Source organism: Drosophila subpulchrella, chromosome 2R (genome assembly GCF_014743375.2).
Source record: "Drosophila subpulchrella strain 33 F10 #4 breed RU33 chromosome 2R, RU_Dsub_v1.1 Primary Assembly, whole genome shotgun sequence".
Taxonomy (NCBI): Eukaryota; Metazoa; Arthropoda; class Insecta; order Diptera; family Drosophilidae; genus Drosophila; species Drosophila subpulchrella.
In genome coordinates, this window is record NC_050611.1 from 6840026 (window position 1) to 6863926 (window position 23901).

The 23901-nt window shown below is 39.9% G+C and overlaps 1 protein-coding gene across 2 annotated transcripts; it reads left to right on the forward strand.

Moving 5' to 3' along the window:
* The first annotated feature begins 1288 nt into the window (after window positions 1–1288).
* Window positions 1289–9077, forward strand: LOC119549259 (tubulin beta-3 chain). 2 transcript variants are annotated; one of them, XM_037857167.1, is made up of 4 exons: window positions 1289–1495; window positions 6510–6618; window positions 6682–6926; window positions 7227–9077. In XM_037857167.1, exons 1-4 carry the CDS (start codon window positions 1439–1441, stop codon window positions 8178–8180), a joined length of 1365 nt encoding a protein of 454 aa, XP_037713095.1. In that variant the 5' UTR covers window positions 1289–1438; the 3' UTR covers window positions 8181–9077. The 2 variants fall into 2 exon arrangements, with proteins under 2 accessions (XP_037713095.1, XP_037713096.1); XM_037857168.1 differs by having other exon boundaries at window positions 6685–6926.
* Window positions 9078–23901: the final 14824 nt, after the last annotated feature.

Consider the following 23901-nt stretch of genomic DNA (forward strand, 5'->3'; position numbering starts at 1 on the left):
AATGACTGCGGTGACACTTTTGTGGAAGTGCATATAAGAATCAGAAACACAGATATATATATGTGGATGCGGATACGGAGAAGTCGGGTGTCGGGATTCGGGAGTCGGGGAGTTGAGTTGCATACCTGTGCATTCTGCCGGATAAAATTAGAACGTGAAAGTCGCTGCAGTTGACAGCGTAAAAATGTGTGAACTTAGGAACAGGAAAACGACGGCGGGGTGCCAGATATTCCTATGTGTGTTTCCCTGCTGGCAGTACATAAACCAAATCGAAATTAATAATGAAACCGAAAGCCAGCTCCGATTTACACTTGCCGGTTGACTTGGGCTCCCTGTGACTTAACCCCTTTTGCAAAACTTTTATTAACTTCCGTGGATTGACGTATGAACTTTTCAATTACCAAATATGATTTGAGACCACCCCAAGTCAACCCCCTCCACTTTGACTATACTATATTTTATTTTTATCCCAATCATAATACTGATGTACCTCTAAAATTAGAAAAACTATTTTATTGGTATGAAAATTTAAGTAATAAATGATTTTGAACTATTGTTTTTTTATAGATTTTATGGATTAAATTGTCTTAAAAAAATGATAAACCTAACTAATTTGCAAATCATATTAACACAAATATAAGATCACTAGTTTAAGGAATTACTAAATTTTTGAACAAATATTTATGTTTCAATGACGCATATAAAATATCATAGTTTAACTTATTTTGCAAAAAAAAGAGATAAATGCCTTTGAAAAAAATACAGTTACGAATTTTCGAGAATGGAAAGGAGTGTGTCACTGGATGATTAAAATAAGCCCTTCTAAAAACATGTTTTTAAATTTATGATAATACTTTAGTTTTACTCCTCACTGGAAAAGTGACTAATATTTGTACTTACTTACCGATAAGCTTTAGCATAAGTAATATAAGAAGTATTGGTTTATTTTTGTATGCCACTTATCAAAGAAATGTCTAATAAACTATTTTAACTTACATTTTTAATATTTAATACAGCAAGCAAATCGTATTTCTATGCTCTTTCGGTGGATTATAAATTTCTCCGCCATATGTAGAGCTTTGAGCTGGCCAGCTCCCGATTTGCCCCACTGTGCGAGCGCGCTTGTGTGCGTATCTGTGTGCCAGTCGGTGCGCCAGTGGCTTGGTGTGAGTGCGATCTCCCCTCTCGCTCTGGCTGACAGGCACTCAAGTCGCAAGTCGACTCAAAAATCACCAGAACATCGTCGACGGACTCGAGTTTTTGTTCCGCCGATCAGTTGTGTCTTGTGCGTTGTGCGGTGAAGTTGCGCCTTCGTTCTGAAAATCTGAAAATCTGAAAGTCCAGCAAAGATACTCGGACTGTGCGGTGCATCCTTTGGAGATCCAGACTGCGATCCATTCAGCTCTAGCTTTTGACCCAACAAATCAACACCAGCAAAATGAGAGAAATTGTCCATCTGCAGGCCGGCCAGTGCGGCAACCAAATCGGCGCTAAGGTAGGTCTCATTACTATTTGTTTAAACTTTTTCTTGGCTCTTTTTTTCTCGCTGTTGGCACTTAATTTATTCACATTGACCGAAAACGTTTTTCAATGAGTTTCCAAAATGATCGGTTCGATGTCGCCGCCTTTTTCAGCGCATTCAGCAATTAAAGCGAAAGAAAATTAACAACAAAAAATACGATAAAATAAAAAATGCAAAGTGCAAAAAAGTGGACAGGCAAAGAAATTTATTTTGAGTTTGTCTGGCACTCAATATGCCCTTTCTGTTTTGCTAAAAAAAAAAGGAGGAAAAAAACGGGTTGGGCCGGCTGCAGATCACGAAAAGTGATTCATGGCAAACCCTCCCAAGGGAAATTGGGAGGGGAACTGCCAGGGAGAATTATGGCAGAGGCGCAAATCAGCAAGAAAACTTCGAGATTTCTGCAATTTCGAGCGAAGTTTGCCTTTGCTGCCCTGCACTTTGCCAAGAAGGGAAATCTCTCGAATTATCTGGCCAGAGAAATCTTTTCGCTTTGCTTGAGCTTCCTGCGCTCTCCAAGAAACCACAAAAATTGCAAAAGTAGGTACTTCGAAAGAAAGCACTATAAATGTATATTAGCTAGGAAATTTTACTTGACTTGATAAAGTAATTACGCACTGAAAGTCAGTTGAAATTCTGAGAAAATTATAAATATTAAATGAGGTCTGGTGCAGTGTGATTTCTTAGAAATCTGATATTAAACAAAAACATCTTATGATTCCTAAAAATATTTATTACATTTATTACTTGATAACTAAATTGTATACACCATGCCTGGTGCAGTCGAATTGCAGCTGTTCTAATCATTCCATATAGAACCCACTCGAATTACATGTAGAGTATACGATGACTGATCCGCAAATACAGCAATTATGCCAGCTACTGGGCTTTAATCAATCAAATTAAACGAGAAACGGAAACTTGAGAAATGCAAACGAATCAGAGCAATTAAGTTCTGATTTCCAGTTGAGCATTCTCAATTACCTCACTTATATAGGATAGTCCACTCAATCAGCACGCCCCGAAAAACAAAGTGCAGTTCTTCGAGAAAAAAAGGAGGCTTGTAGTTAACCGGCTTGGTTTTTGTTTTTTTGGCAATACCAGTTTTGGATCGAGACTGGCTCCCCGCTGAGTGCATTTTTCTGTGGCATCAATGTCAATGCCTAAAGACTCGATTCAATTTCAATCATCACCCCCTGCAAAGTGGGTCACATATAGAATGAGTAGTATATCATGCCTAACAGTGCTGATAAAACTATATCGGTACGCTCTCGAAAGATAAGCCCCTAAATCTTAATCATTTGATATGAGTCAATTTGTGGAAGAATGAGACGGCCGACCGGCTAGTCAGCAGCTTCAATTTAAAAGCAAACTCGCTTGCCTTTTTCTGCTTCCCGGAATTTCGGCAATAGTAATGGTTTTATGGGGCAGCACTCGTACGTACTATATACCTATGTACAAGCAGACGTTTACGTACTCGAATGAGATACGATGGGAAGTTTGTCTTGGTAATTTGAGTAGCGAACCTCCCGTAATGTGAGACCCAAAAAAGCAGAAAAAACTAACAGCTGAGTGGACAAGCGGTCACTTGAATGAAGATGGGGCCTCTGGAAATCCGAAAACCGCACAAGTGCAGGAGGAAAAAGGAAGTGACTCACCGGACCTGTCCTGTATACAGTTACAGGATATCGGACCTGCATACCCTATACCACATATATTATTCGTTTCCCTTTTTAGCTCGAGCCACGACGATTAATGCATATTAAATGTACGGCCTCCGAGATTAAGTACATTTCAAAAGGCCAATAAACCCGGTCTCTCTCTTTGGGAACTCTTATCGCCCTCTGTTTTTTTTGACACTCCACAGCAGCTGCGAGAAAAGACAAAAGTCAAAAGTGGGTGGTGTGGGGCTGGCCCCTTCAATTGAAGAATTTTCTTTTGATGCCAAATGTTTTATATCTTGTGAAAATACCACTCGCTGTCTTTTTGCATAGCCAGCGATCCTCTGCCGCGGCGGAGAAAGAAGACGGGCTCCAAGTTCACGCCCGAGTGACTTCCTCTGCGCAAGACTCGCATAGACGAAGTGCAGCGATGGAGGAGTCTCCACTTCTCTGGGCTTCTTGGCTCCCAGACATGCAACACTTAATGAGGGCGTCTCGATTGCCAGTCGCCAGATGATCGCATGCTAGAGGCGTGGCGCGGCAGGGGCGGAGGTCCCTTGCTGCCAAGGGGGGTTAGACCAGGCCAGTTGCTAGACGGCAGAGCTTTGGAAATTAATTACACGAAAAGAAGAATGGACTCGCAACAGCTTGGCCAACGAAATTGTTAGAACAGATGTTGTCTGTAATTGAAGAAAAGCCCGAGTAAAAAAAGCCCAAAGAAAAACTAATTGGTGGAAATTGCCTATCCCAAATAAATGTTTATTTTTATTTCCATTACAAAACGGTAACCTGGAACTATAAAAATTAATGTCTGGAAAAGTAAAAATATAATTTAAAAAACGATGTTGTATAGAACTTAAAAATCATTCCTCTAGCCTTTTATTTATTTGAAATATTTTTTAAAACTCAGTTTAAGTTATTTGGAGTGGCTAAAAGCAGATGTTCGTGACTAATACACAATATAGTCATTAAAAGTTGGGCTATCATAATATGTTTTCATATTATAAGATAACTATCTAATAATGATAGGTATTAACCCGATCTAATTGTTTATCTAGTTTGTTCCACTTTAAACAAACATCTCAACATAATCACTTAACAATTTGAAGAATGTTTTCTAATGAAATTAAAAAGCCGTAAGTAGAGTTCGACACGAGTTTCCCTCTACAAATTGAATTCTTGCCATCGATCGTGATTGCCCGAAATAAATCTGGCCAAAAAACCATCAATCTATAATTGCAATCTAACTGTGTGTCGTATTTAGAAACCTCTCCATCCGCTGCAACTGGCATTCACCGAAAAAAGCCATTTTCCGACAAAACCATTATCTTCAAGATGAAAAATCCGAAGTGAAAAATTAGTCGAATGTAAAAGTAAAGCGATCAGCGATGATCGTGCCAGAAGAAGTGAAAAAGTGGAAATGGGAGGAAGGAAGGGGACGTGAAAAACGACTTTTCACTTCAACAGTTTTGTGTGCTAATTCGGTTTTCATATTTGTTGCTGCCGCCGTGTGGTTTTGTTTGGTCGGCCTTATAGACCGAGCTTTATTGTTGGAGCTGTTATGGTTAGCTTCATAATTGCAGCGGCCACACTCCAATTAAATTTGATGATCTTGCTAAGATTGCAGTGGCTTGGGATTCATTTCTGTTGATGTAGTTTAGTTTCTTCCCTCCATCCAACTCTCGGGCTTTTTAAATAAACAAAGAAATGCAGACGCCATGGGTAGCTCCAGTTCTCCTCCCTATAGAGTTGGTCCCCCAGCCCCAGCCCCTTTTTGTTTATAGTCGCACACGTCAAGTTCAAGTGCCAAAGGGAAACAACTCAGACATCAGACATCGCCGGAATGCGTCTGCCTCGCTGGGCTGGGGAATCGCTAACATTTTTATTATTTCCCCTGTCTTTCGAAGTTCGAATATTGGGGACTGTTGCCAACCCGGCTGCGTTTCGCTTCGACGGAGAGTCTATATCCCAACCGATCCCCAAAATAGTCGCCTAATGATCAACTAACGGCGCCCAAATTTGGTTCTTGTTAAACGCAGCACAACAATTGCAGAGCATTTCCTCAATAAATCTCCGGGATGGTTTGTGTATCCATGATAAACTTAATTTATCGCATTCCAATTGGGTTCTTCTTCTTGGGGTTTTCGGGAGGGGGTGGCCCCATCTAATGATGGGTCGTTGGCCTGCAGTCTTCCTTTTAAGCTTTCCAATGATTCTTTGGCCCCCGATGAGTCAGCAGGCATATATAGGTATATATAAGAAGTATATCTCTGGTACCCCCATCCCAACCCATCCCACGGGCTCCGCTCTTCTATTTTTAAATGCATTTCTCCCCAGGAGCGTCGTGGCGTGGAAATTTTGTACATTTTGTCCCCATACAGTGTGAGAGGGCCACTATTTCTTTTTGTACTATTTTTTACTGGCCCGGACGCATCTTTTAAATTTAGCACTAAATCAGGGCATGTTCGCCGGCGTCCAAAACTGACGTTTGAAAAACTAAACATAAATTTATTTTTCCCTTTTTTTCGGGGCAATCTGTCTCACTTTTGACTGCGGCATCGGAAGGCCCCCTATATGGACAGGCCGTAGATATCCCATATATATACTTGTGTATATTTTTCCAAAAACCTCAAACTTTATGGGCTGCGGCTGCGCCTTGTTGTTTGTCACATTGTCACATTGGAGGAGGCAGGAGCAGAGATTGTTAGAATTGTTCTCGGTTTTCTTTTTTTGGGCGGTTTCTGTGGCTGCGGCCATATGTCAGGGCTCAACATGAACTCTGACATGGCTGGGTGGGCACAATTATTCAACTTGATGAACGGCTCCGGGAATATTTTGTAAGGCTGTGTGCCAACTAAAGAATCCGCAATCGCCAAGTGCTCTGCTGGGGGCTATAAAGATATCGCTGGGATGACTGATAAGGATGAATGATCTCCGCTGAGAGGCTGATAAGGGAACTTGCCAAGATGCGGGCGGCAGCTCCTTATCTTAAATGGGAGAGGAAAAATAATTCTTTAGCTAATTTTCTCTAGAGAACGAAAAATATCAATGTTAAATATTTTTACTTAACATTTGACATACACAATCTTTGCTAATTTAATTTATGGAACTGAGCTGCAGAATGCTCTTACTAATTATTCGTAATTAAACGAGTTTTTGCATCACTTCAATGAGACGTGATCCAAATGGTTTTCAGTTAGAACTTGAATTCAAGAAACAGAGTCAAGATTATAAAAGAGATATACATATATTTGAATATGTATAACTAAAATGTGTATACCTGCTTTATTAATATCTTTCTTATACATTTTCCCATTTCTTTCTTGCAGTTCTGGGAGATCATTTCCGAGGAACATGGCATCGACAGCAATGGCATCTATGTGGGCGACAGTGATCTTCAGCTGGAGCGTGTTAGTGTCTACTACAACGAGGCATCGGGTAAAACTTTGCCATATCATATGCAAAATTGCAATGGGTTTTACTAATATATAACTATTTCAGCAGTCACGCGGTCGTCGGGAGGCAAATATGTGCCAAGGGCCATCCTGCTCGATCTGGAGCCGGGAACCATGGAGTCGGTGCGATCGGGTCCCTACGGACAGCTCTTCCGGCCGGACAACTTTGTGTACGGACAGTCGGGAGCGGGCAACAACTGGGCCAAGGGTCACTACACCGAGGGCGCCGAACTGGTGGACAATGTTCTGGATGTGGTCCGCAAGGAGTGCGAGAACTGCGACTGCCTGCAGGTTGGTACTTGTATTTAAAAAGATATTTAAGTTGGGTTATAATATGGTGTATAATATGAGATAATAATAATTTAAAATCTCTACCGAACCTTAAAATTGAGTTATGATATTCAGATACAAAAATCATTATTAAAAGTAAAAGTTTTAGAGTTATGGTAATTGCTGTTATTATGTAATATGTTTCGTAAAAGGAGTACATAGGAATAATGGGAATGAGAATAATAATAATAATGTATTAAGTAATATTTTATTATATATATATATTCCACTGGTATTCATATCATATATACATATTTTTAGGGCTTCCAACTGACGCACTCGCTGGGCGGCGGAACTGGCTCCGGAATGGGCACCCTGCTGATCTCGAAGATCCGCGAGGAGTACCCAGATCGCATAATGAACACCTACTCGGTGGTGCCTTCTCCCAAAGTGTCCGACACGGTGGTGGAACCCTACAACGCCACCTTGTCGATCCATCAGCTGGTGGAGAACACAGACGAGACGTACTGCATCGACAACGAGGCGCTGTATGATATCTGTTTCAGGACCCTGAAGGTGTCGAACCCGAGCTACGGAGATCTGAACCATCTGGTCTCACTGACCATGTCCGGCGTGACCACCTGCCTCCGTTTCCCCGGCCAACTGAATGCCGATCTTCGCAAGCTGGCGGTCAACATGGTACCATTCCCGCGTCTGCACTTCTTCATGCCCGGATTCGCTCCGCTCACCTCTCGGGGATCTCAGCAGTACAGGGCTCTGACGGTTCCCGAGCTGACCCAGCAGATGTTCGATGCCAAGAACATGATGGCCGCCTGTGATCCCCGACATGGTCGCTACCTCACCGTGGCCGCCGTCTTCCGCGGTCGCATGTCCATGAAGGAGGTGGACGAGCAAATGCTGGCCGTTCAGAACAAGAACAGTTCGTACTTCGTCGAATGGATCCCGAACAATGTGAAGACGGCCGTCTGCGATATCCCGCCAAAGGGCCTGAAGATGTCCTCGACGTTCATCGGGAACACCACGGCCATCCAGGAGCTGTTCAAGCGGATCTCCGAGCAGTTCTCGGCCATGTTCCGGCGCAAGGCCTTCTTGCATTGGTACACCGGCGAGGGCATGGACGAGATGGAGTTCACCGAGGCGGAGAGCAACATGAACGACCTGGTGTCCGAGTACCAGCAGTACCAGGAGGCCACCGCCGACGACGAGTTCGATCCGGATGTTAATGAGCCGGAGGTCGAGGGCGATTGTATTTAATGGTGTGGCCAGAGGAATGAGGGGCGTGCGTGACGAAGGTCCGGGGGATGTCCTGTTTCTGCGCGGCATGCGGCACCAGCTGGCGGCCAAGCACTGCAGTATCCTTTGACCCCGTCCCTACACACACACAGCCACATTACACTACCATACCACTACCATAACAAGCAAACACACACACGGACAGGAGACAGGACACAAGCACAGACAGACAGGAAGGTCAAGCGTAGTTAGAACATCAAACGGAAATGTTCCAAAAGCTCATGCTTCCTCTATTCCCCATCATCCATCCACCCATCCATCATCTCTCATCTCACATCGCGCATCTTCATCTTTTTGTCCATTTCGGACACTCTTCACCCTCCTATACTCTATAAACTATATACACTTTACACGGAGGCACGTCTATCGCATTTCTCGCAGCCATTTTCACCCACTTTCCACTCTTTCACCTCTTTTCATAACCCTTACTATTATCTCACATCATTTTTATACAACTATTTATTATTATATCGCAACGTCAGCAAGAAGGAACCACAAGTATCTAGTATTTCAAAATATAACGAATTTATACAGAAATCTCGAGAAGTGTCCAACGTCCAGAAAGTTAGCACTCAAGACTCGGCAATACCATACATTTAGAGCTATATACGATACGATGTACGAGCTTATCCAAAGATAATCGATTGACCACTCTCATGAGATCCTCTAATAAAGGCAATTTCTAAAAGCATCCGCAATTGTATTTACATAATCTTAGGGCACAATCTATTCATTTTGTATTCGTGTGCAGTACTTTCTCTTGTAGTTTTATTTGAATAAAAAATATTTGTACCCAAATAAATGACTAATAATGGCAAACATTTTTGACAAATAATAAATGGAATTTATTTAAAATTATCAAGCGGCTTTTTAATCGATACAAGGGAGTGCAAGGATGTATTTTTAAACCTCTGTTATGAAATGTATCAACTCTTTTTTGTAAGCGAGTGAAATTAATTACAACTTACAAAAGTGTATACAGTATACGTTTATATAGGTACTATGAATAACAAGCTCAGTAAAACTAAATAACAATAGTAGTTCGAGTTCTTTAATCATGCTGAAGATTATAAATGGTATAACGATGCCGTTTTAAACCTTGTCTTAATTGAGAAAAAGGCCATTGTTTTACCAACAACAAAAACGTTAAAAAAGATACAAAATCTATAATAATATTTACCAAGAACTCTAGGCAGGTGGAGTTTTAAGCTATAGAAGCTCGACTGTAGTCACCGTTAGGCACGGGCTGCCAGATGAAAAAGAATATAGTATACATGTATGTAAAATTTGTAAGTGCTTTATAATACGAGTAAAATACATTTGTGTGTCAAGTAAAATATCTGTAGATTAATACAGCGCCACCTGGCAAACATATTTAAAAATTTTCGCATACTTATCTGGCAACGTTTACCCTAACTGCCACTAGCCATTTTTAAAAATAATTATTCGGTGCGGCACAGAAATAGCAAAGCGTTGAATTTGTGTAAAATTTAAATTGATTTACATATGTTAAAATTAAAGTAATTGAATTTATTTTGTTGGCATCATAGCCTTCCCAAGTTTTTACGTACTTTGTTGAACATAAAGAGTCAAATCTATAAAACTTGGTTGATTCTTAGTTCCACAGAAATGGCATAGATACTAATAAAAATTGATTTTATCACTTCTTATTTAATTGTGATACAAATAAGTTCTTTAAAATAACAAATTTATGTGTATCCTACTTTTTTCGAAATCTATAAAAAGCCAAACCAAATTACAATGTACGTTGGATTAGTATGATGTGTGTTTGATCAGAAACAACTAGGTTCAAGACTTAAAAAGGCCGGACAATAACACAACATACAAATATCATTTTAAATAATTAAAGAAGAAGTCAATTACCTTTTTTATATGATAGTATAATTTTCTCGAAAGATCCAACCAATTAACCGTAATTTTTTCCATATAAAAATGGATTACTTGCTACACGGCTGCTATATTATAATCTCGACCGGATCTCAGAGTCGCACAAACCTTTCCATTAACTGACTCTCTCAGACCTCATATGCGACAAATTCACCAGAATTAAAAGACATTAAACGACGTTAGCGGTCTCGTGACACAAACAAAGCTTTACATAAAAAACACGCCAATAACAAAGTCGGCTAAGAACAAAACCCCCAGACATACGGAAAAAATAATGAAAAGAAGAGGTAAATGCAAGAGAGAACCAGTTTTATTTTTGTTTTTGTTCGAAAGAGCCGGCCGGCTTTTCTGAATGACGGCGAGAACTGAGAACCAAAAGTCGAGAACCTTTTTCAAGCCGGCGAAAACATTATAACACGTTCTTCCGTCTGGCACTTTAGTGACCGGTTAAAGTGCGTTTAACCGTTAGTTATGTCACTGCGGCAGGTCGAAGTAAAGGTTATCCAGAGCGGAAGTTCCCCGAGTGAAGCTGAGAACCTGGCTCTGAAAAGTGAGTCAACTATCTGACAATCCTCAATCTGCCTTGTCTGCAAATACAGGAGTCAGTGAACCAGTTTATGTATTAGACCTTTGGAAAAATGTTCAAATTTATTAAACTTTTATGTTTAAGAATATACAATTTAACAAGCCAAAACATTTACGTTGGTTCAAGACAAGTTTTCTACACTGAAATTTGTATGCCCCCAAGAACAATAGATTTTAATGTTTATTATGTTTGAACAATGAACAATAAAAATATATATACAAATCTACTTTTCCTATTCTTTAAAATCAGCAATTTTTCAATTTCTATAAAATTAGATCAAACAGATATTTTAAGCTAAGGGAATCTAAAAATCATTTTCGATGTAAGGACAATTAAAAAACGTTTTCAATATTTTATTTAATTTCCTAGGATATGAATTTTTTAAAGTACATTTCAATTATTAATCCTTTGAAATGGAATTTAGGTTTAAGTATGCCTTCCTTTAGATCCACTACAAAACCTTCTTCCCAGAAGATCCCCACAATTTTTTATTTTTTGGTACTACGATCAGTTTATTTTGATTCGATCTTACTTACATTTTATTTTTGTTTTCAATTACTTAAAACCATTATTAACTCCCTTCTATTTGGGCTTCCCCTTTGTTGTATAGTAAAGCCCCGATAGATAAGACCGCTCGGATCCATCGTCCCACATATTTTTTCACCGTGCAGCAACATCGCTTAGAAATAGGCAAATGAAAAAGCAATAAAATAGTTGCCAACTTACACTCATTTGGCGCCGTCATCCAAAAGCCAGTCGCAGTCGTCCGGCAGAAGGAGGCAAGAAAAATCCAACATCCAAAATCCAAAACATGAAGTGAGGCAGCGGTGATTGACCCAGTTTCCCGAGACGACAACAACCTACCTACCTACTCCTCACTCACTGGATCTGCTGGCTATATCTGCAGCTTTTGGATCTCGGAGTTGTGGAGCTACGACTATCTGAGGCTGGAGATGGAGACTTTGCTTTTGCCCGGGGAAGTGCAATGCACTCTAGTACAGCACGGGGAAAAAATCAAAGAAAAAATCTTGTTTTTTGCAGCTAGTTGCCGATTCTTCAGAAAGCCAAAAAACGAAACCCGCTTGAGGTGGCAAAGTGGCAAGGGGCGGCGGAGTAGGGGGCGTGGCGGGCCCCCAGCACATGCAAACAACACGTCAATGCTCTCTGGTAGCCAAAAGCCACCGCAAACGCCTCGACTAGTTTAGATTGGACTTAGACAACCCGATCTACGCTGCTTTTTGATTTTCTGCCATCAGTTTTCTACCATTTTTTTCTTGTCTTTTGTGGTTTACAGACAAACACGAGTAGAACAACAATAACGAGACAAATTGCAGCTAAGGAAAATCCGCACAGCCAGAGACCCACACGAAAATACACGCTTGACTTGGTCATTGATGCGACCGCACTTGGTTTAAAAAAATTCGAAAAAAAAATCTGAGAAAATCCAAAAAGCGAAAAGCCCGGCTCATATGCTCATACTATATGTTTTCGGTTTGGCAGACGTTCACTTGCGGCGTTGCCAAGTTTCTCATTTCGGTTTCTGGCCAACAACAAGTGCTTGGCCTGGCTAAGTGCAGCGGAAGTGCTTCAGGTGAGTCTTAACTTGGTTGGGCTGGGCCTTCTGAGCCGGGTCTCTAAAATTGGAAACAGCCAGAGTTTTCAATAGGCCGCAAACGCTGTCATAAACAAATGATATACGAAAAGTTTTAAGAGCTTTGGCCCAGTACATGCAAATTATTCGTGCAAATCAATGCACTAAAAGTTATGGGCACTCAAGGACGAATCAAGACTAAGTATGCGCAGTTAATTCCAATCGCTAATGGTCTATTAACTACGTTCATCGATCACTTTCCGCATTCTTAGATATTTCAATTATATTCAGGCCAATAACCAAGATAAAATTACCAAAGTTTATATAATACTTTTTGAATGTTTAGCTATTTTTCTTAAGGTCTTTTACAATCAACTATTATTGATACCTTTATATTTATTCTAATAATATAGGCACAACAGCCTTCAAGTTTAAGCAATCTTAATTAGATTATGTATGGCTAATAAAAGAAATGCTTTCCTCTGAAAATACATTTACATAAAATCCCCTGCTTATGACATTAACTTAAAATAATGATTCTATAAAATATATGTATTTATTAAAAGGTAGTCCAAGATTTCCGATCATAAAATGGATAAAACATTTAAAAGATAGATTCAGAGAGATACGATTTGCAGATATTTACTAGATGACTAGCTGCTGACTCAGCCAATTTAATCAGTCATTTGTGAATACGATTAGCAGGTAAAATATTTTCAGAAAGGAGTTGCATCACACTCACCTCCCAATCAGAGGAGTCAAGTGATCCGAGCAGAATAACTAATGCCAACTATTCCCGCGATTCATTTAGTTGGTCGTCTTGGCCAATTTCACATCACGCCTGAGATTGATGCCACAAATTGGTTCACATGGCATGCTGACTCCTCTGCCATCGAAAACAAAAACACACACAGCTCCAATCTGCTACTGTTGTAATCTTACAACTTTAATTTCTGTTTTTCTTGGCTTTTCCACTTCTTCTTTAGTTTTTGTATTTTGGTTTTGGCTAATTTCGGTGCATTCTCGCGCATTGAAGTGCCGACGTATGTTTTGTGATTATTGCAAAGCTCTTTTTCCATTTGGTGTCTCGCCTTTTCTTTATTTTTTTCTTGGTCGGTCTAAGGTTTTGCATGTGTGTGTTGCCTGATTGTGTGTTAATTAACTTTGGCATCAAGTGGAGGGCGGGGCGGGTAGATTTTTGCCGTGGTTATTACAGTGGATACTGCCAAAGTACCCCATCCATTAACACTTTCGGCGCTAACACTCAGAGAAAATAAAATTCATTGGTCAAGAAAATTAAAATAGTTTATTCAAAAAAGAAAATAATCGGTTTTTGATAAATAAACAATTATAAAAATTGTGTTTGGTTTATAATTTAATAATTAAGAACCTTTGTTTGTCCTGAATCTTAAATCTACAAGTTTGAACGTTCTTAAACTGTTACAGTTTTCTTTAGGGACAAAATCCTTTGAAACAAAAATCGAAAAAAAATCGTATTCATTGCAAGATACTTAGTTCGACTCCAAAATATCTTTAATTCAAGAACATAGTTTCTGAATTCATAACAAGTTTTTGCCCTCAGTGCATATAATTGCCAAAAATACTTGTACTTAGCCAGTGGCCAATGTCTTACAGACACTGAGATCTTCTGCAGCGCATTTTTTATCGCCTGCCAATTCGTGGAATCTCGAGTGGAGTTTAATTTTGGGCCGGGTTTATTAACCGTTGACATTTGTTTAACGCACGTCGCCGGCTAACAGTTAACTCCATTTAATTTGGAAGACGAAGTACTGGCTGTGCCGTTATGGCACATTTTCATGTTTTATATTCCCAGGAAAGGCTCAGGCACTCAGCCACTCCGGCCCAGTTTTCCGTTTTCTGGCTCGGCTTACAAAACTGACAGCAAGTGGAGATACTTTTTCTTCTTTGGCCATTTGTAATTGCCATGGCTGTGCCGCAAATCAATCAAATCGAAGCCGGGCAATTTGTCTAATGAGTTGTTGCCACAGGTAGCGGCAAGTAGCAGCAGTCGGTAAATAGGTGCTAATAACTATTGCCAATTGAATGAAATGGACATGGACCCCATCTCTGCCTCCATCTCCCCACCGATTTGCAGCAGCCCCGGCAGATTTGCAATGCGACCTGATGCAAATGCTAATTTGATTGTGCCGCCTGTCGCTTGATTGATTGCCTTGCACAGATAGATACCCACCTATACCCGTGGATACATAGACACAGATGCACAGAACCCAACTATCAACTCCAAACTCCCCGGGAATTAATGCGCATTTCGATGAAGCCGAACGCTAAAAGGAAGCAAGTTCTTAGACTTATCGCAGTCGGCATATATTGAACTCTGCGGCTGATAAACAAAAGATACATATAGCCGATCTAGTGCATATTTATGAGTGTGTCATTGTAAATTCTAAACAGTGCAAGGTAGCAGCTGAGAAGTTTTTCGAGAAGCAACGGCATGTTTTGGGTCCATGCGGTTGAAATGAAAAACATTTATGTACCATATTGTTATATTGTAAAACTAATTTATTTTAAATTGTAAAATAGAAAACTACCTATTTTAATAGAATTCTAAGTTAAGTGTTTTTTTTTTTGCTTGCTAAGGTTTGCCTTTCACGGATTTTAAATCATGTTGAACAATGCGTCTAACAAATAGTGCTAGAAACAACTTTTCAAAAAAAAAGTTATTTTTAAAATAGGCAACTCTTATTATTTATTTATCCAATAACCCATTTTAAAGCTCAGAGTTTAAGGATAAAATAAAATATAAAAACATTTTTAGGTACAAACTCCTTGCAGAAACTTCTTTCTTCCCCTTTTATTTCCAACAAAAGACTCCTGCAAGGAATGATTCATGCCAAAACCCACTTTAGGGCCCAAAGTTCCCACTTCGTTTTTGGGGGCTCAGTAAAGTGGCCGACGTTTGACACTCGGAGCCACGTTCATAAGCTCACGTATCTGCGCTTTTGATTGTTTAATGTTGTTGCCTGCACTGTTTGTTGTTGTCACTTGCTGACTTTTTTTTCTGTACATTACTTTTGTGTATTACTATGGCCTTTGTCTTAAACTAAAAACATTTGACATTTTCATCAAGTTTAACTGCATGTAAACAGCTCAACTCGGCGAGCGCTCTCTTTTTCCTCCATGATTTAATGTGCTGGCTACGGATTTTTCACTCGGCCAACGAAAAACATTAAGCCAAATATGTTAAGCACGATCACATGGCTCTTATTTTGTTTTATATCATATGTAAAATGGCCTTTTAACGGCAGCCAATGATGCAGCATATTTTGGCTAGCCAAGGGGAATTGGGCACAATAACGGTTTATGTTTTGAGCAGAGATCACAAGATACTTAACCCAAATCATGTTTAATACACAGATTAAATTGAACCAGTAAAGCATAGATGTTATCTAATCTTACACCTCTTCAAAGGTGTTAAAATAAGTGTAGACTTTTTGTAATAATTAATATAGTTTGTAAAGCTTTGCTAATAAATCAAATGACAAATTAGCAAGTTTACATTGAAAACTTTAGGCAATACCTAACACACTTTTTAAGTAAGTGCATAAGACAACCTTTCTAATAGTTCCCCTAATGATTTCCCGATGATAATCTACCTTCCCAAAAATTGAGATCAGGCCCTCTGGGAATCGCCCAGAAATAAATTGAATATTTATCAACAACTTTCCCATGGCTAATGGTCTGTTTTTATTTATAAACTGTTGACTCGTGGCTCAAGGACGATGGTTGTTTACTAGTCTGAATCATCGACGTGCGTTTCTCGAATGATTTTTGTTTTGGCCTGCAGTTTTCGTGTAAGCCAAATCCACTTGGTGATTTTCGGGTGTCATATTTTTGAAATCTTAATGTCGGACTATTAGCGAAGTGAACGAAACTTTTCACACGCAGCCAAAATGTTGCCGATTGTCTGTTATAGCAAAATGATAAAAGCCGCTTGAATGCAAAAAGTCGAGAAAAAAATAAAATAAAATAAAAGACATTGTTGACTTTTCAGCTAGGCTTTTGTTAGTAACTAACACTTTCTTGTCAGGAGGGAAAAATAAAAAGACACAGAGACAGCGCACAAAACTCGAATTTGGGTCAAACATTATTCAAATACAGCGAGCGACGACGCACAACTGAATGAATGAATAGTGAGAGTGGGGCGAAGACTTTGGCGGGGGTTCGGGGGATCGAAGGGGTCCGGACTCCAACGATCCACCGATCCGCCGATCGGACAGCTGACCAGCCAAGCAACCAGTCGGCCACTCGGCCATTTAGCGCCGTTTGCTGTCCCGCCCCGTCGCGTACCGCTTCCAAAATGCATAAAGCGCGCGCTCGGTCTTTTGGCTTGGAATCGGGCTCTTGGCTGTTATGGCTCTGTTTTTTTGCAGAGAAAAAAATATGTAACTTGTAGGATGCACATTTTCTAATATATTTATTTTTTGAATAAGACCCGCGTTTACATACTACCTAGGTCATTTAACACTAAGTTAGTGAAAAGAATGGCCTACTTCTTAGACAAAGTGGCATTGCTTATTTTTATATAAGTAATGACCTTTGCAGCCACATTTTACAAACATTTATATATATATATGTCATAAAAGACATCTTCTTGGTAACTCAATACAAACTTGTAGGACCTAAAAGAAAGATATAGGACTTAGCAATATTGGGTAAACCATCTTGAGAAATACCTTGAAATTTCTCTCCGTGTACCTCTTGGCCATTGGAGGCTCCTAAGTCGGTCGGCTGGCCTGTTGGTCTGCTGGTCGGCTGGAGCGACTGCGACTCCAGCCAAGCGACCAAGCTGTTGACCATTTGGCTGCGGCACGTCGTAAGAGTGCTCGATGATATAACCAGGCCCGGGCCAAAAGCGCTAAACAAAACAAAACCCAGCTACTAGCAAATATGTATGCCAAACGGATCGGGGGATCGCGACCGAAGCGGGAGTGGGTTGGATTCGGATTCGGTTGGTATGGAACGGCATGGAATGGTATGGAATGGCAGGGGTGGAGCTAAAGGGGGGCAGCTCGCATACCGCCTGACAGACTGACTTAGTGACTTAGTAGCGACTAGAGATGCAAGCGATTCGTCACGGGGGCGGCAAATCGTTCGTGATTGCCGAGAAAGCAGTCACGCAGTTTCTAATTTGGGTCACCAACTTTTAGTCAGCTATTTTTGTAATTCGTCGAGCTATTAAGTATCGAAAAAGTTCATCCAGCCATTTATTTGGAAAATAAAGATAAGTCACCCAATCGAATCGGCGAAATGGAATTTAAGGGGTATTTTATAGGTAACTGTTGCAGAATATCTATGTGTTTTAAATCTTTGAAGGATTTTTAAAGAACATTTTCTAACTACTCCTAATTTAGCAAAACTAATACATTATCACTACATTACAAAATTAAAAGCAAGATATTTAATTGAATTTTTCTTTTAAATTACGTTTTTTGTAGAAATATCCTGAAAACTGAACAAAAATTTAACATACTTTATTCGTGTCACGTTTTAGCCAGGACTACTGTTTTCCGTGATCTGTCACGTGGCCATCGCGAAACGGGGACTGTGACTATGATTTGGCTTGTCTTTGGAGTATCTTCGTAGGCTTTCGCAACTGTTGTATTTTTTGTGCATTTTTTGCGCAGCGCTTCGCTGATTTTTGCAGCCTAGCCAGTTAGTCCAGCGCTATATTGGTCGACGGTTGCTTCTTTTCGGGCTGCAGTTCTGCCCACTCATAGACACACTGAAAATTTGTTTGGCCTAATCACGGCCTGTAATCTTCCACGCGCTTTCTTGTTTGGGCGTGGCTTTTTCGGGTCCCCGGGCCTATCCTTAACCGGTTGAATAGCTTTTCTACTTTGGGGGCTATTCCAACCAAATAAAATCCTATATGGGCTCCTCACCTCACTCAAAAATGTTGACCATTTGCCAGAGATTTTGGCTTAAAGGCTTCGGCCTGGGCTTTTGCTTTAACTTCTCCTGCTGCCTCCCTTTCGCTTTGCCGCTTGTAATTGCCTTGTCACGATTTTGATTGTGTCTGCTGTATCGGTATATCGCTATATCGGCATGCCGGGGAGATCGGGGGATTACTTTGATTCCCTTTGTATTGCCGTTGACATATTTATCTATTTTGGCTTCTCTTTTCATTTGTTTTTATTCGGGGCACATCAATTTATGGCCCTCTCAAAGGTAAACAGTCGACAAACGTGCGCTAATTTCCACATGGAATTGATTTTTTTCGGTACTTTGGCTATTACTTGGAATCTGTATTGTTATAGGATCTTGCCGGTTATGCAATATTCAATTTAGTCTGGTGGCATCTTGGAAAATTTATCGAGTGTTAGGGGAAGCGGATGCAACGGCGTATTAGTGATATTTCTGAAGACTGAAAGGAAAAGATTTTATAATAGGTCAAATAAATTGAGGAATATATTTAAACTATTTTTTGTTTTTTTTAAAAACCAGTACAATGTTATAAAATGAAAACTTTAAATTCTGGTTCAAGTGCTTGTAAATATTTTATTTATTGTATATAATCGTCTTTAAATTCCATTGTGAGTTGATTTTAAAATATTATAAGACTTAACGACATGTCTTAAGGCAACAAACTTTTTCCTCTACCCACTCTATCCAAACTGTTATGTGATCTGTGTTGATTTATGCATCCAAAGACCATTAAAATGTATTATAATTGTTTTGATTTTTTGGAAAGGGCCACCCAAAAGTGTGATCGAAAGAAACTCTTTTTATTATTTTCACCCATTTTGGCGACGTGAGTTTAATTTGTGCCTCAATTTTTTATGGCTGTTATTTATTTATTTATGTTTACAGTGCTGCGTGCATAATTTTCCCTAAATTATAATTCATTTACCCGCCGATCGCCCTTTTTCGTCTTGAGGTTGCTGTTGTTGTTGCTGTTGTTGCTGTTGTTGTTGCTGCTGTTGTTGCTGCTGCCGGCGTCGCTGTCGACGGCGATTATGTGATTTTTCTTGCCGCAGTACGTTCGTCATAGCCATTTTATTGTCGTAGTCGCCGTTGCTGCTGCCTCTGCTTCGTTTTCACTTTCTATCGCTCCCCGGCAGCAACATCACAGCAGCAACAGCACAACAGCAACACCACGGCAGCAACAGCACAACAGCAACAGCAACTTACATGTGTGCATATATTTGTCGACACGCTGACCCAGTTTCTCATACCAATACCAGCGAACGTGGAGGCACACACTGGAATTAATATTATTATGGTTGGTTTGCTTGATTTTCTTGCTGGTTTTCGTGCCTCGACGTCCGTCTTTTCCCCGTTTTCTTATATGCAGTTCAGTTTACGGGGAGCCCAGGAGGAGGAGGAGGTGGTGGGCCCCCCAACCCATACACATATTTCCATTATCAATTATCGTACGCCGATCGTTCGATATTCGGCATTATGCAGCATGTGGGTCTGGGCCCTCTGCCTTCGCTGACAAATAATTGAAATTGAAGTTCGATCGGGGATCTTTCGGTTATGCATTTGCCTTAATTGGTCGGTCATCAAAGATCCGGCGAAAAAAGCACATGGCATCTATAAGGACGGTGGGGCCATGACTACGGAGTTTTGGATCTTTTCGGCTGGGGGGAAATGGGGATGGGGGCCACATTTCTGCTTCGCTGATTATGTCTGCAACAAAAGCTCTATTAACTACGGAGACGAGACGTTCGCTTGGCGATATCGATCAGAATCACGAAAATGTAATGCACATTAACTAAGCATTTTAGAGTGCCCTGCGAGAAGGGTCCATCTGTTCTGTAGGAAGCTTGAACTATTTTGGAATTTGGATGGGGTTTATTATAATACAAGTCCTTAGGAATTGGTATAAAAGGCGTATATCTTAATCATGGTTGAAATTATTTTGGTAAGCTTCAAGCTACATAAGTTACAAGAACGAAATAAAGACATTTCTTGTTTTAAAGCAGTCATCTTAATTCGAATTACACTAATGTTTAAACTATTATATCTTTAAAGTAATAACTCCTTATGTTGTTCAGTGGAATGTATAAAAAATGTCTATATTATAAAGATATATGAACTTTGTTAGGCTGTGAAGTCTAGAGATTTCTGTAACACCCCTTCTTTTAATCTGTGAGTCACTATGGAAATTACTTAATTTGTAAAGTGGCTTATTTTATGTAAATGTTTAAGTGGTATTTGCCAAATTTTTTAGTAAACTCTGACTCATCCTTAATATGTGATTCAAGTTCCAAAAGGTTACCTTCAAGAGTATGTAAAAATTCGTTGGATTCTCCAGCGATTTAGCAGTTTCTTCTTGCCGCTTTTGCTGTGGTTGGCTGCTGCTGCTATTCGGCTATTCAACTATTCGACTATTCAACTATTCGACTATATATTCCTGCCCTACGTCTGAGCCACTTCACGCGTCAATGAAAGCGAAAGGAAAACTGAGCCACTGGGGCTCACAAAGTCGTAGAAGAAAAAGCTCGGGCTGAAACGGTGAGGAAATGGTAAATATTGGGCAAATCTCGGCCATTTTGCAACTGGCCAACAAAGAACCACAATCAGAGCAGCGTGACTTTTTGGGGGGAGAAAATAGGTGATGGCTTTTAAGCCATTCCCCCACTTCTTTGGGAATTCGAGGAAGAAATTAATTTATGTCTGCTAGCCGTATGCAAAAATTAATGTCATACGCATAACGGTGAAGTGATGTAACCGCTGTCAACTCAAAAAAAATGTTTATGAATTTAGGCGGATGGTCGGAGCTTCCCATTTGCATATATATAAAAACGCACACACTCGTGTTTGTAGCCTGGCCAAAAGAGTGTGTGTGTTTAATATGCGAGCTACAACAAAAAATCCAGCAACAACTATAAACAAGTTTGCCTATATATCTATTTTTTTCCTTTAATAAATAAATAAAATTTTTTGTTTCTTTTTCCGTTTATTTTTTTTTTAGGTGAAACATGTTAGCATGCAGTTACAAGTGTGTGGCTGTCGGCTGCCCCCACCCCCCTCTACCCTCTTTACCGCCCAGCCACCCCCTTGCCACCCCCTTTTGGGTGTCCCGTTTGTAAGTTTGTCTGTTTGTCGGCATCGCTGTCTCGCAGTTGTCGATGGCAGTGTTGTTGTTGCTGTTCCTGTTGCCGCTGTTTGTTTGTTTGTTCAAGACACTTCAACACTTGAGTTCAAGTTTTTGTTGTATTTCCTTTCCACAATTTTCACACAGAGAGCACTCCACAAAGTGCACTTTTCATCGACTCCGGGGCGAGTTATCAACTGGCAAATCCGGGGGGTAGAGATATGGGTATAAGATATTAAACTTCATACATTAAATATAAAAAACTTTAACAAATTAGTAAGAAATAAATATTTTAATTGAAAGGGCTATGAAATTTTTTAATAATGAAATAAATTTTAGAAATTCGATCGAGGGGATTTTTCAATTTTAAAAGAGCATTTTGTGAAATTGTTTTAATCCCAAAGATCTGGTGGGCCTTTTCTTAAAAGAAGTATTTAATTTGACTTGAAAATATATATTTAAAAATAAAATTTTTTAGCTGTATTCATGTATATTACTAAATAAACGGATAATGAAAAACTAACTACAATATATTTAATAGATATTCATTATAAATATATATCTTAAAAAATAGTATCTATTAAGAAAGGTGTTTGGCTGTTTAAATTAAATTCCTTGATTCTGTTTATACACACAACAACCCATTAAAAATCTTCCAACTCCAGTCTGCCCTAAAATCCAAATCCCAAAATAACCCACATAATCTCTTCTTGACCAAAGCAACACTCGACCTATAACTTCCGCTCGCCTGAGGCGCATCCGTTAGATAAACATCCCAGTGCAAACGCTTTTCGAATCGGCTTACGTAACTGACCTAAGTCAGTCGATGTTGCGTCGTCAACTGCTTAACATTTCTTATATAACCCCAAAGACCCGCAAACTAACTGCCGTGTGGCCTACAAACCTGCATCCCATTCATGATTCTAGACCCAAAAAGCACACAAGACACCCATGACGATTCAAGATACAATATCTTTTGTTTGTTTATTAGTCCGCTTCAGAGATATTTTATTTATTTCTAATTTTATTTGGTGTTCGACTTCCGTACTGTGGGTCACATGCGTGACTCCCGATGTCGCTTCGGCTGCGTTCGTGCCGTGGTTTTTATTTTCTTTTTACTTCTGTGGTATTGACAACGTTCGAAGCGTTTTGATTACGCGGCCTTGAAAGTGAAAAGGTGTCGACTGTGGCCCGGCCACTTTCGCTTTTTTACCGTTTTTGTTCAACAAAAAGTAAAAGAAATAAATCAAAACAAAACTTTTCTGTCTTTCTGGGCATCGGGTTTTTGGTTTGAATACTCTGACAAAGGGACAATGAGGTGTTTTTGGGGATATGGGGTTTATTTTGAATTGAACAAAGGTAGATTGATTGATCTGTAAAACTAAAGCATGGTAAGCAAAGAGGTGTTGTAAATAAAAGCACAATAATTGCTTAAATACCTTCAAATTAGATGTATCAACATTTTATATCAACATTTTTAAAAATCAAATAGTGTACCTGATACTTCGGCTCGCCAAAATCAAGAACTGCTCGCTTACTGAAATTACAAACTTAAATAGCAATTAAATCTGAGCGTTGATTCTGACACTTTTCTGTGTTGGCTTGGGCCCTATCAAATGTCAAACATCTGTGCCCACGCGACACCCACTAAAATCAGTCCCAAGTTTTACTTCTTTTGGCGGGCAGGAGGCATTACTATTTGGCCTGCTCTTGAGGCTCATTTACATAAAATCCAGGCAAGAGGCCTGGCCAACCCGCAATTTAATTGTCGAGGCAACCTCATTTCATAAGCAGTTGCATTAACAGTTAAAAACACATTTTATTTGCCGCTGCCTTTAGTTTTTCTGTTTATATTTTGTTTTTCGTTTTTCTCGTTGGCTGGAGGCAATTAAATAACACGGGGCAGTCATAGCTAACAGGGCGAACGATTATATAAGTCAGCGCTCACATATTTAATTGTCTTTAACTACCCCGAAAAAATATAATCGTAATAATATTACATACGCTTATGCATTTTTCTTTTAGTTCAGGCCGATTGCAACAGATACGCTTAATTGTTGTCTTTCCCTTTTTTGGGGGCCCCCTAAATACTTTTCCTGCGGGTTGCAGTTCCGTTAACGGTTATTAATTACGCATAACGCTTCGAAGAAAAAAGAAGCCGAGTTAGGCGACAACAGGTAGAGATGAGAGCCAAGTTAAATGATTTTTAAGCCACCATTTTGGCTTTTCGCGTAATCATAAAAGCCGAAAATCAAAACCAAAAACCCGTCGTCGCCTGCGTCACCGGTGGCTGTGCCAGTTACATGGACTACATTTCGAGATGATCTCTCGTCTCTGGGACCCCGAATCGCATCGTATCGGATCTCCAACCAGCTAACCAGTCGTAAACCGGAACTGGCCCGCATAACGGTAACCAGACAAAGCCCGATCTTCAGACCCAGTAAAGTAATACCCCGCCTTATGCCCCCTCCCCCACCAAAACTCTCACTCTCACCTGGGAGTCTCTTGCATT